Below are 13,590 nucleotides of genomic sequence, written 5' to 3'. Positions count from 1 at the left end.
GAAAACCATTTTATCCCAAATTATATATATCATAACCGTCTGTTTTCAGGCTATGTTGGACATAGATTTCAACACTGGCTGTTCCAAGCTAGTGTGAGGAGACACTGGCCCAAAACTTTCTGGGAGAGGCAAGAAGCTCTCATCTCCAAGAATACCTCTTAGGCAGTTATAATGACCACCGCCTTCTCAAAAAGTGGAATGACCAAGCACATAAGTGAATGTTGATTAAACACTCTTCTGGCTAGGAGTGATTCATTTTTTAAAAGCTGATGGTTTTGAAGCAGAGCTTTTAGGAGGAGAACTGTACAGTAGATAATTGCTCAGGTCTAAATGCAGCTCTGTGACTGTATCAGTGCGCAGAGATCATGTGGCAGCTTCCTCACACACCAGGCGTGTGCACGGTGAGAAATCTTCCGGGAGATCATCTTCTCAGAAGCGTTCTCATCACACATTTACAGTCATCAGTGAAACTAGTGGTTGTGACTGAAGATACCATAAAGCTGTTTTACCTCTTGCCCTTTGAATAAGTTAACTGTCTTCCTTCATACTGACTGTTCCTAAGCCACGCTAAAGCACGCTTTGTAGGCAGCACACAGCCTGTTTTGTACTATGTGGATATGGCTTGGTGGCTATGCAAAACCTCTAACTGATTAAAATTATCCTTGGTGAGAAATGGAAGAAACCCATGCAAAGACTGTGTCCTATGCAGCATTTTTTCCCCTCCCTGTGAGCTACTTACTCTTGCATGGGACTGCAGCACCTCGTTCTGTCACTTACTAAGAACAGCGGTGACGTATTATTTTTCACAGTACAGAGAGATAAAATAATCTCATTGTGGTAAGTTAGCTTGAACTGTCACTTCACATTGCCATTCCTGAGACATTTCTTCAGTGTCTGTTTACTGCCTGGGTCTTATCAACACTTCCCAAGCTGCGCTCTTTGGAAACCTTTGGCTTGAAACTTTGCCAGTACTGCTGAATAGTTCCAATAATACTTGTTATTACCTGCTTTTTGACTTAACATATGCCACAGGCCATGTGGAGAGTCTCATAAGGATTCAGTGGTATGCCGCTGGTATCCTATCCAAAGGATACAGCCATAATAAAAGGGGAAAACCAACCTAGGCAGCTGGGTAGATTATCAAATAGAGCGATTGTATAGGTCTTCAGAGGATCAAACAGCTCATCAACTTAAACTTACAGTGTCCTGAATGGAAATACGTACTTGTTTTAAAGTTGCACTGGTTCTGTTTTTCAAATAGGAATGTTATCGTACAGTGTGAATCATCGCAGAGAATAATAAGCTACAGACCTTGCAGAAGGGAAGTTATGCTTGCCCTTTCTGGAAAAATACATTCGCAAGGAAGTATTGTGGTTTAGGCAGCATGACCTTGCGTAGAAGTCGTACTTCCCCTTTGCTTTGTGTGATATGTTTAACACTCCAGTCCTCCTATTTGTTAGCTTGGGGATAATCAGCAGCAGGTTTGCAGATCTGTGGGAGCTTTTTCAAATGACCTGAGGTTCACTTTTAGCGTTGGTTCAGAGTATCTCTAAACCTTAACTAAATGGTTTATTAAATTTGATAGGTCAGTTTTTATCACTAATTTTTATTTATTTTTAATCACTAAAATTATTTAATTAATCTTTCTTCATCTCACATTAATTTTTTTTTTTAAATCCTCTGTCTACTGCTAATCTAGTAAGATGTCATAAAAATTGGTCTGCTGGATGTTTTCCACTTACTTGCCTGTAACATTATAAACTAATGTTATATAACAGAAATAAATTAGAGGAGAAATATTTTGTTGTTTGGCACTCCTCAGATTATGAAACAATGTTTACTTCACTTAAAATACTGAATCCATTCCAGGCACGAATAAAACTTTGAAAGGTATTATTTACGGAAAGAAATAGTAGACTTCCTTCATATTTTAAAGAAGGATTTTTAAAATGTTAAGGGCCATCAGTCACACCCTCACTGAAACTTCACAAGGGGCTTAAAAGACTTTGTTCATTTTTTCCACTGTACAAATGCACAAGGACATCTAACAGTCAGCATTCAACTTGTTAAGAGTTACATCTTGTATCTTGAAAAGTACAACATATGCTGTTCTAGCCTTTATAAAAACATTCCGAGTTCAGACTCTTTTCTTCCCCTACAGAAAGGTACCGTGATAAATGCTGGAGAGCTGACGGACTTTCTTTATTTCAGGAGCTTGTTATGGGAAACAGTCATCACATTTGAGCGACTCCACAGTCTGATAATTCACATACGGTCAGTCACTGTGTGCATGTGTGGGCGCGGAGCGTAGCGGGGCAGGCAAAGGCAGGATGGCAAAACTTTTGCTTAGGTTTTTGACAAGAGCCTGTTTGTGTGCCTTTACAGAGGAGGAAATAAATAGGGTGAAACTCTGGATCTTAAAAAAAATTTTCACTTATTTCACTTTGAGCAACATTTCCCGTTTAGGCTTTTGAGATGATTGCTAAATGCCTAGTTCACGTTAAAGGTGTGCAACCAGCTCTCCTAGGCTAGGCTTTTGGAGACGAGAGTTCTCCTCTCATCTGTTTCTTTCTGTCCTCCCCCTGGCACCCACCTCCCGTAGGCTTATCATTAGGACTGTACGAGGTGACTGTAACGACGTGAGCTCCCATACCATGTAAATGACAGCTCAAATGCCAAGATGCTCAATCAGAAAAATTGTGTCTTAGGCCCTCATTCTGGCCTCATGCTGGATCCTGGTTGCAAAATGAACTTCCAGATAAAAGGATATTTTACATCTGAATCGCGAAACAGAGATGCAAATGAAGGCTGGGGTGCTGAGGTGTGGGGGTGGAGCTAAGGCTGGAGTTGGGGTTGAGCTGGAAGACTACCACCAAAGCCTGCCTGCCTTAGAAATACTGCCTTTGGTTGTTCTCACTGTCTCAACGTTTCTGTGCACAGCCTGCTTCACACTTTAGACGTCGTCTTGTCTCTCTGTTTTCAGTGAACTCTGTATATGTACTAAGTTAATTATCTCACAGAGATAATTGCTGAAAGGTAGAGTGGCTTTCAGGGTAGAGAGATATGCAACTAATACAAGTGTTTGAGATTAAACTGTGGCACAAGTGCTGGGTTAGATAAGTAATATGAACAGTCCCCAGCCCTGAAGAGAATTAACAGTCTAAGCAAGACAAGTCTAAACCAACAAGTCATACTGGGAAACCCTGAGGAATAAATGAGAGGAATTGGAAGAATTATTGCTTGCCACGCACTTGCTATGAGTTCACTTACAGCCTGTTTAATATTATTAGGGACAGTTGTTTTCACTACAGTGTTGGGCTTTAAGTGCTTAGTTGATTTTGTTAACAGCTCTTGTTAAGCGTGGAATTCATCTTGCCTAATTGCATTTGTCTGCCAAGGGGAGATTTAGTGGAAGGTGACTCTTGTGCAAGCTACTGTAGAGGGAGCTTAAGGAGAAAACCTTGGAGAAAAGAGTAAACATCTATTTAGATGGCCAGTGTTAGGTGATGTGACTCCAGCCCTGCTTTGCCCTGCTCAGTTCTACAGGCACATATATATATATATATATATACACACGCACACACATAAATACAATAACACAGGCTGTGGGGTCAGGACTATGAACCTGAGCCTTATATCTCATAAGGCATTTTGTACATTTATTAGGGAACTTTTCTGTGGAATAACTTAAGTGTAGGAGTGTTATCCTAGTTTAGTTAATGGTAGATTATCTGGAGTTTACTTTTGTGCTTATTTGTCTTAAATGTAAGCCTCTAACACCTCTGTCTCATGTAAATGCATGTAATTTTTACTAAAAAGGAAAATTTACATAATTGCATGCATGTGGATAAATTTACCTACCTCTGACTACCACCTTTTCCTTGCAGACAGATGTGTGATTGCCACTGAATTAGACGATTTTTTCCCCCAGAGTCCTTCAAGTTGGAAGGGACCTGAGGGGGTCCTTACTCCAGTCTCCTACTCAAGACAGGCTCAGCAATGAGCTCAGACCAGGTTGCTTGGGGATGTATCCAGATGGGTCTGGAAAATCTCCAAGGATCAATCCTGCACAAATCCTCTGTTCTGCTGCCCCAGGGAGAAAAAGTTCTTCACCCCTTGTTGGCCCTCTAGTGCTCAAATCAAGAAGTTGTTCTTGACACCACCCAGAAATATCCTGGATGGCCTGAGTCTGGCCATGATGCCATTTGAGCTGCTCCTTCAGATAGAGGGCCAACCCCTGCTCTTTTCCCTGCCTGCTTTTCCTGAAGAGGGCATACACCTGTCCATCACAGCATGCCAGTTGTGCAAGCCATCCCACCGTGTCTGTTATTCCAACCATGCCGCAGTTCTGTGACTGCGTGTGGAGCTTTAGTTCCTCCTGTTTGTTTATGATGCTTACATAGATGAGCAGTGGGGGGGTGATGGTCTGAGGACTGGAAAAGACTCAACAATTTCTTCGCCACATCCCAGACAAGCAGCAAACCTGAGACAACAGGTCAAACCATCAGAAGGATTCCTCTCTCCCTTGCAGGAAGGAGTCTCCAACAGCTATTCTCCAGCAAGCTATTCTTGGTTGAGGTTTAGCTAGCTTTGATACCTACCTTGATGCAAGGTGACCTTTCTTCCCTGTTTCCAGAACTAGAAGTGGAGAAGAAGCCCCGGTTATCTTGCTAGAAATGACAAGTTTCAGTCTTCCCCCATCTTGGGAGTTTTGATCCATTGAGGGTAGTCTCTAGATTTCCCTCCTGCCTTGCAATGCAGGTTTTGGATTCTTAGATGTGCAGGGTCTCTGCAAAGACCACATTGATCTCCTGTTCATCCTCCCTGATGGTGTGCATGCTCACCTCTTCTCACAGCTCCTTCACCTGGCAGTCGAGTGCCACAACCACAGCATACTTCCCACAGGGGAGGAAACCACTGGTCCCAGCCTCAGGCAGGGGCAGCAGGCACTTCTTGCAGCCTCAGACCTGAACAGTGGCATCCTTGCTCAGTAGTGCTGTTTGACTCAAGGCCCGCAATGTGTCAAGGCCGCTTGCTCCAGCTGGTGTTGGAGACCACACGGCACATCACCACTGTTAGTGCACAGTCCTCAGCAGAGGTTCTGGGCTCCTTTGCACTCCTGCAGCAACAGCTGCTGGGACACTGTTAGCAGCGCTTTGCCTGTTGGTTATATAGCTCCTGCCAAGCAATGATTGCAATAAGTGCTTGGCAGTCCTTGATCAGCAGTCTGTTGTAGACAAAAGCTATGGGTAAGTCAGAAAGCAGCCAACAAAGGCTGACTGTTGGAGCTGTCAGAGGCAAAAAGCATATAGCAGACTGCAGAAGTTAACCCTCAACAACAGCAACAAGTCACCAGATGTTTCCTGAAGAGTTTTGCTGAAGAAGTAGTCTGGAAATTGTTGCAGGTCTGTTAGCTGCCTCTCTGCACATTTGCAAATATTCTGTTCTCTTCTATCCTGGAAACTACCTTGAACGCAAAAATAGGTGCAAAGAGTGGAATCTTCTTAAAAAAAAAAAAAAAAAAAAAAAGCAAAAAACCCTCCAACAAAACCAACTAACCAACCAAGCCACCCTATTCTTGATGCTTACATCAAAAGCTATTTATAACGAGCCCTAGTGCGTTATCGCTGGCAAGTGGTGAAGAGATGATATAGTTTTGTGATTACTGTATTTCAAGATGATGGGTACAAAAAGGAAGTGTGCGTGAAGTGCTCATGGTGGGGTATTTCCATATTCCATATCTGAGACCTTGATTTTCCCACTGCATTGAGCAATGAAGTCTCTTACTGCCTTTGGCTTGACCAATTGGGACTTTCAGCTTTGGTCCATTATAATTTTTGCTGCAGTTAATCTGCTTTAATGTTATTTAACCGTGGTTGCTCCTGTGGTGTTACAGAAGTGAACAGATAGTGCAGTGTGCAGCACTTCCCAGTGTCTGCCTTTGGCAGGAAGGAGTGGATCTGATGTATTGAGTGTTAATAGATCTTCCTCTGAAAGTCAGCAAATCAAGCAGAGGCAGCCTGCCCATGCTCTTTAGAATTAACATCCCTATATTGCTTTTGGACATTTATAGTGCAGGAGATTTATAGCTTTTTTTGAGTTTCAAGTGCATCCTGTTCTAGGATAGCATAGACTCTTCCCTACTCCTGAATTCTTGCAAATGTCATTATTAATACCTTTGAAGTAAGTCTGTGGTATGTGTGAGTGCATGTTTATCATTTTGCAGTACTCCACCGCCATTCAGAAAAACCTTGCAGCGGCCGAAACAACGCACAATGTTATTTTCAAAATATTCCTCACGCTTCAGTTACAGCCTGTTCTCAGTTTATCGCCTCTGACTAGACTGATCAAGTACTTCAAAATTTCTCTTAAATGATACGGAACTGTTTTCCAGATTCATATTGGTTAAAATGGAACTTCTGTTAGGGAAAAAAAAAAATCTGGTTTGGGACAGCCATCTGAAGGGGATAGAGGAACCGTAAGTTGGAGGATATTGTCTGGGTGGTTAAGTTACTCAGCTGACACACAAGAAACTCAAGTTCAAGCATCGGCACTAGGTTGCCATTTTGCTTTCACAACACTTGGAAGAGAGCTCAATTTCATTTCTTGTTGGCATTAGAAGTAAACTTCTGAAGCCTCAATTTTCTTTTTTGTTTCTCTTTTGTGAGTCAGTGTCCTTGTTTTCCAAACAGCTCAGTCCATGATAAGCCACTGAGCTTTTCTAATTCTGGTACAAAATGGTTGCATCGTGTATGTATCAGTCTGAGATACAGATTATGAATATTCTTCAAATGTGTGCAGTGTAATTTCTTCTAGAGCGTAGTGGCAATAACTGGCATATAATGGAGGCAATAAGTATCAAAACACCCTGGATATCCACTTACACTGGCAGAAACAATGGAGTTGCTCTTGCAAGGACTTTTTCAAATCACTAGCCAGCAAATTCTTTTTAATGATGGCTCTAGGCTTTCCCAGACACCTAGTATCAAGGATACATTGCGGTGGTGCCTGGCCAGGCTTTTGCTACCTACTGGTACCAATAAATGAGGTGAAACAGCCTTTTTGGATTGGCATTAGAGCTGTATATGTCTTGCAAGTAGTTCATAGGTTAAAGGCCTCTTAAGTGGTGCCTTGCCTTTTGTCGCCTTTTGCGTGAGGATGCTGACTCTGGACAGAATTCCTGGAAGGACAAGCTCTGCTTAGTGTGCAAAGCTAGTCAGAAAGCAAATGGATGATGGGACATAATATTCAAAAGCTTGAAGAGCACTTCTGGGAAGTGATGGGCCTCCTGCCCTGTGAATATTGGGTTTCCTGGTAACTCTCTGTGATATAAAAAGTAGAGCAGACAGAAGAGGATTCCAGAGCCTGGTGGCAAAAATGATGAGGCTTCCGCGTAAGGAAAGATTAGAAAGATGGGGACAATTTTATTTAAAGATGAGATAAATCAGAGTGGATATTTTGGTGTTCTAGAAACAGCTACTGAGATAGAGCAGGCATTAGCTCTGTCCTGTAGAATAATGACCAGAGGAGACGAAAGTAATTGAGAAGCAATTCTTTCAATTTGATAAATATAACTGTGTCCTATCAAGCTGTGTATTTGTAAGTCAAAAAGTTCATTAGGATTCACAGTGGTGCTTGCTGCTTCTACAACAAATGAGAATATTTGCAGCTAGTATATATATAAGAAGTCTTTTCAGAAGGCCATAAAGTCTGTCCATACTGATGAGCTCCGCACTTCACTTTACGAGCAGTTTTTGCCACAGTTTGTAGATACGCTCCTATCTGAAGGGCAGTATGTGCCAAGTGAGAGACACAGCTGAGTAGTTCAGCAGTCGAATGTTCTTAAATCTGTGTCTGAAAGCGCTATAAGAAAGCCGAGTTAGTAGAGAAGTGAATGAGGAGCAGCAAGATTATATTGTACCAATGTTAATTTTACATTCAGGTATCCAGAACTGCAGCGTGAGAATTCAACCCTAGGGATTGTTAAAACCTTTTAAGATGATGATGGAGACTCCATTAATATTCTGCACAATTTTTTCAGAGTATATTTCTTTTCTTTTTTTTTTTAATCTCTCTGTTAGAGTAAAAGACATTTTTTGTAATTTTTTTTCCTTTTCAATATACAGGATGATTAGAGAAAGTGAACTCCTCTTCAATAACTGTGTAATCGTTCATTGTCATTCAGATATGAATTTGATTCAGCTGAGTGATTTTTAAAGAACACATGCGTGAATTCCAAAGTGAAATTTATTTCTGCAGACTGATCTGAAAAATACTCTTATTTTTTTAATTGTAGAAAGGGAGAAAAAGTGATGAGAAAAAAGGCTGGCAGCTTGTTGAAAATCACAAGTGATCCTACACTATTTTGATTTAATTATAGTGCCTGCAAACTTTTTTCATTAAAACTTTTTAGAAAGAAAGTAGCAGTGTCAGAGAGTTGAATGCCTTGTATCTCATGAGCTAATACTGGATGGCAGAAGGATGAAATGAAAAGAGAGCAAACCGAGACCAAGGGAAGAGGATGTTTTAGGCAAGAAGAAAAGGAAAAGTGCACGTGTTTGAATGTTTAACTCATTTTTCTGATGGGCAGTAGATTTCTGGACGTTTCAGATGAATTTGAGCTTGATTGGATTGTATTGCAAAATGCTCTGAAATTTCAAAGCTAGTCACTCTTTCCAGGAGATGAGCATGTAAATCACTTGTTACGTTTCTAATACATTTTGGCTTTGAGTCAGACTGAGTTCCTCTCATTCAGGCTCCCTGGCACCTTAACACTTGGATAGTCCTAAAACCATAAAGGGGGCTTCACGCAGAGTGGGGCATTACGCATCCACAGCAGAATGGCAAGAACGCGGCCCTTGCCTTTTACTAAAACATGCATTGACTCCTGTTTAGGGTTTTGATGTGTAATTTTGTTACAGGCTCATTGCCTCCAATCCGAATTATGTCATGGCACAGACTTGGGGAAGAGAAGGGCAATTGTTATTCAAGGTATTTTTGGGATAAACTGTCATTAGATGCTTGTAATCAGATTGCATTGGCTTTGAAAGGAGGCTTATGAAGAGGAATTTTGCACAGTGAATGGATGATGGGTATGCAGATGGTCTATTAATTTCCTGCTTTGGGATGTATCAGATGAAATATTTAACTGACAAATAGTCCCAATGTGTTGAAGAGGGGTTACTGCTAAACTGCAAGTGAAGTCTTTAAGTGATACATTATTGTACTGATGCAGACAGAATACCATACGTAATTGCAATATTAATGGCCTGCGCAGTAACAGGCAGAGTCTGGAGGGAGGGGTAGTATATTTTATTGGACCAAAATGTGACAGAAAATTAAGAAGCCTTTAGACAAACAAGCCTGCCTCCAGGCATGTATCTCTACGCTACTTTACCTCTTCCTCCATCTATCACATATGCAAAAACATTACTTCCACAGTCTGGAGTAATAAGATAATAGAGGGGTAGACTGCTTCTTTTTGTCATGGAAATAGTTACTGGGTAGAGCAGCAGGGGTCAGAGCCGCTGATTAATCTCTCCAGCTCGCGTTATTAATGTTGCAAATGTCACTCCTTATTCGCATCACCCACTTGAGTCTGTCATGTCCTTTTGTGCCGACGGTCCTGAGATCAAGTTTGACATACAGCGTGTGATAACAGATGGGCAGCTGAAGGAGCGGGCTGGGAAAACATTTCAGCCTTTTTTGAGGGACACGAATTCTTTATCTCCAAACATTGTTTGCTTTTTCCATGGTTGCCCACATGTTGTAGGGAACCCATCTAAATTAAGCTGTCTAGGCAAAGGCTGTGCATGTTTGAGAGGACTGGGTACAGGGCTGGGATTTTCAGCTCATAACTCTATGAAAAGCTCATCTGTCACATAAGAACTGAACCCCTTCTGCTGTGCTCATCTCCTGAAAACTGGGTATGGGTTGTTGCTAATTAAACTCAATGTTTACTTGTTGGGAATGACCTATTGGGAGCCATGTGGGGCACAGACCTGTATGTGCAATTTTCACTCTTCTGCTCTTGAGAACTTGTCAGGCTAAGTCTGATTTTTTATTTTTTTTTCCTCAAATGCTGAGTTTTTTTGATAAGTTTTAAATATTTCAATAGAAAAAAAGTTTAAAATGTCAATTTTCATGTATGACCTACACAAGATGATGTTTTTGTTTTTTTTTTTAACTCCCATAAGCTTTGTGGGGAGAAATTTAAGAGCATGTTGGGGAGAGAAAGGGAAAAGGAAATACGTAAGTTTTCCTCTCTTAAGCCAGTTTTACAAAACATGCATGTGGCTCATTTTAGGGTTGACTGAAGCCTCTATGCTCAGCATGCAGATTGTGCTCTGTTGTGCTAGAGGCTGTTTCAAAATGGTGTTCTAAAGCCTGTCCAGCAATGCCATGGCTGGACAAGACAAATGAGAGAGTGGCTGAGGAAAAGGGGGGGAAAAGAGTAAATAGAAATGTGTGCATGCAGTTTTCAGGCCGCTCAGTGAGCCTGCCATGTATACAGATGTTGCAGTTTCATGTTAATGCTTAGCGAGGTGAAATCTGGAGACACTCATTGTTCTTCAGAGTTTTACATCTTGACTGGAGGTAAATTGATTTGTGTGGGCTAAAGAATAGTGGTTTATGGCATAAATATCCATTAGGGGAGTTTTATACATATGGACATCTGCTATTTACTACCTTTGAAGAGGGATTTTGGGTAGATTTGGACATTGACCTATATTAGGATGGCAGTTCTTATTTTCCTTTGTGGCAACTGGAGAGAGGCAATTCTGGTGGAATACAAAAGCAAACTGGGTGAGTGAGGACTTCTTTTATACCGACAAGAAAACGTAGTTTATAATGAGCTGTAAAGGGAAAGTTTAAGTCTTCTCATGCAACAAAACAGTTCTTATATGCTTAGGATAAATTAGGAGATAAAAGGTGATGTTTAGAATAGATATTTTTTTTCAAAAGGCCCAGCATTACTTTGGTAATTAGAATCCCTGTGAATTAATATCACACAGATCCATACAACATATTATTTTTTCATATTTAAAGAAAATCTCTTAGTGCTGCTGTCTTGCATTTGACTTTCCCTCTTTTTACATTTGGTAATTAGAATCCCTGTGAATTAATATCACACAGATCTATACAACGTATTATTTTTTCATATTTATAGAAAATCTCTTAGTGCTGCTATCTTGCATTTGACTTTCCCTCTTTTTAGATGCTTGACTAGTCAAGTGGCCAAGCAAGCACTCAACTTAGAAACAACCATTTACATTGAAAATAAATCTCCCAAACTGCAAAGGTTAACTTCTTTAAAAAAAAAAATAAATGTTTGCTCTTCATGGAGAATTTGATTTGAAATAGAGTAATAAAAAGGTAGAGTTTGCATTTAAAAACTGTTCTTTTCCCATGGATGTACCAATTCTCTCTTGCAGTTAGCTACAGTAAGTGTTTAAGCTATTGCTTAAGGCCAGTATAGAGAAGTGTAAGGACAGATCAAAGCTACTGATGACATCATATCCATAATCCTATGTATCCCATGTGAAGTTTGCACATTTTGAGAATTACCACCAATACACTTCTAAGTTGCCTCCATTATTCTAAAGGTGGTTTATAGACATGTCTTTTAGTCCTAGAACTTCTGATAAGATTTCAGCCTTCTACATTTAATATTCTTCCTTCGGTATCAATAGTAATGTAAGGGTAGGGCTAGCTCAATTTTGTGTTTTAATCTATTTTTCAATAGAAAACTGGATTTGGGCCTAAATATATTTTCACTAAAATGTCAATTTGCGGTGGAAATTAAAAAAAACAAAAACAAAAAAAACCCCAACACAACAAAAGAACAACTGCCCAAAGATTGAGGCCAAAATGTTCTTTTGAGTTGATAGCCGAGATTTCCAGATTTGGATCATTTTTCAATATTACTGGAGCTGCTCTTTGTTGTTTTTAACTTAGAAGTGCCTGGGGGTCCCAATTAAAATCAGATTTGCAGTGCCAGAACTGCGACAACGTGTACCAATGTGCACTGTTCCTTTCCTGATGAGTTTACAATGCAGTCTCATCATACAAAACCAGCTTTCCAGCTTTTCTCCTCTCTCCTTTGACAGCGTTCTACCTCATGATAAAAAGGTCATTTTTAAAAGCCTGTATGCCATAAATGTTGAACATACTTGTCCTAGGCAGAGTTTAAAAAAAAAAAACAAATGAACAAACTTTAAAAAGTTTTGTGTAGAATACAATACTTCTGTGAATTCCCTTTACTCCTACTTCTACTTTACTCTTACTTCCTATTTGAAGATAGAGACTTCCACAAGTGCTATTTGATAAGTAATCCAGCTATAATAAAGTTGCAGTGCCATCAATTCATTGCATTATCAAAAGGCCAATTGCTTAATGTACTTGAATTGGAACTTGCTGCAGGCATAGCAAGGAAGCAACTAACTGTGATGAATGGCACTTACAGTTAAAATTGAATAGACTGCTCTGGAAAGTTATATTGGCATTTGCTTTCTGCTTTAACTGCAGAATTGTTTCATTTAAGAAGAAAAGATTGAGAGACTAATAACGATTGGCTTTGCTTTGCATAATATTGTCTTATCCTTGCTATAAATCTCTGACAATATCATATTCACAGGACAAAAAGCTCACAGACTCCTCAAAGCTCATTTGTGAAAATACCAAGCTCTGAGATTCTGAAATGAGGCTGGCATTAGAAGATGCTAAATAAGCTTCTTCATTTTTGATATTATTGCAACATACTTTCTTGTCTCTACCCACTCTCTTTAGGGATCATGCACAGAGAATATATAACTGCAAGATGTATGAGAAAATGAATACAGTTTATTTTCAGGCTTTTCTTCAGAGATAAATAAAATATGTAATTTTCTGGGGGGCAGGGAGGCCAGGTGAGTAAGGTATGGAGCTATGAGCCGCAACATCTGGGTTTCACTGCTCTATCCTCAAATCTGTTCTTGGTTCATGGCAAGACCCTAAAGATCAATATTAACAGAACCCTAATATTTGTCACCTAGATATTTGTATATATAAATGGACTTCCTTTATTTTTTTTATTGATTTGAGCAACAGCGCATACTGATGTGAGCACCATGTTTTAAGGCCCTACAGTTGAAAAACATTGATGGCGGCGCCTTTCACCTAGGAGCCCCAAAGAACACCATAAACCCCATCTGACTGAGCCCCTGAATCCTCTTTATGGGACACTGGTGGTGGAGTGTCATCATGAAGGCAGGGAGACTGCTCTATGGGAGAGCTACCTGACTTTACTGCATTCATGTAATGGGTTAGTAAGAGACTCAGGAATGCACAACTCCTGATTACTAGTCAGCTAGTCTAACTATTTAGTACATGCTGTCAGTCCAACTTTGTGGAGTTTATAGGAACCACCACAAAAACAGAGCAGAACTTATTTTTATGAACTGACAGGCTCATACTGCCCACTCTGTGTGAATTCACATTGCTGCTTGTGAAATTTGCCTACAGAACATCACAGGGCTCGCTAGTAGTAAAATTAAGAAAGGCTCCACTCACAGAAAACTGGGGAATAATTTTTTCTACCTTCAATAAAAT

General features: G+C 40.2%; 1 protein-coding gene across 8 annotated transcripts in view; it reads left to right on the top strand.

Annotated features, from left to right (window-relative positions):
• Positions 1 to 13,590, top strand: part of PDE1C (phosphodiesterase 1C) — a 352,044-nt gene that overhangs the window by 147,996 nt on the left and 190,458 nt on the right. For 3 of the 8 annotated variants that reach the window (XM_087767403.1, XM_087767422.1, XM_087767413.1), the window contains one exon: positions 2,212 to 2,274. The exons of the other annotated variants lie outside the window; for them this stretch is intronic. In XM_087767403.1, coding sequence (XP_087623529.1) covers positions 2,212 to 2,274 — 63 coding nt within the window. The remainder of the gene's footprint in view (positions 1 to 2,211; positions 2,275 to 13,590) is intronic. 8 annotated transcript variants of the gene reach the window in all.

Source organism: Nipponia nippon, unplaced genomic scaffold (genome assembly GCF_047370975.1).
Source record: "Nipponia nippon isolate SJK-2023a ecotype South Korea unplaced genomic scaffold, ASM4737097v1 scaffold_1, whole genome shotgun sequence".
NCBI classification, from domain to species: domain Eukaryota; kingdom Metazoa; phylum Chordata; class Aves; order Pelecaniformes; family Threskiornithidae; genus Nipponia; species Nipponia nippon.
This window is presented reverse-complemented; position numbering and strand designations above follow the sequence as displayed.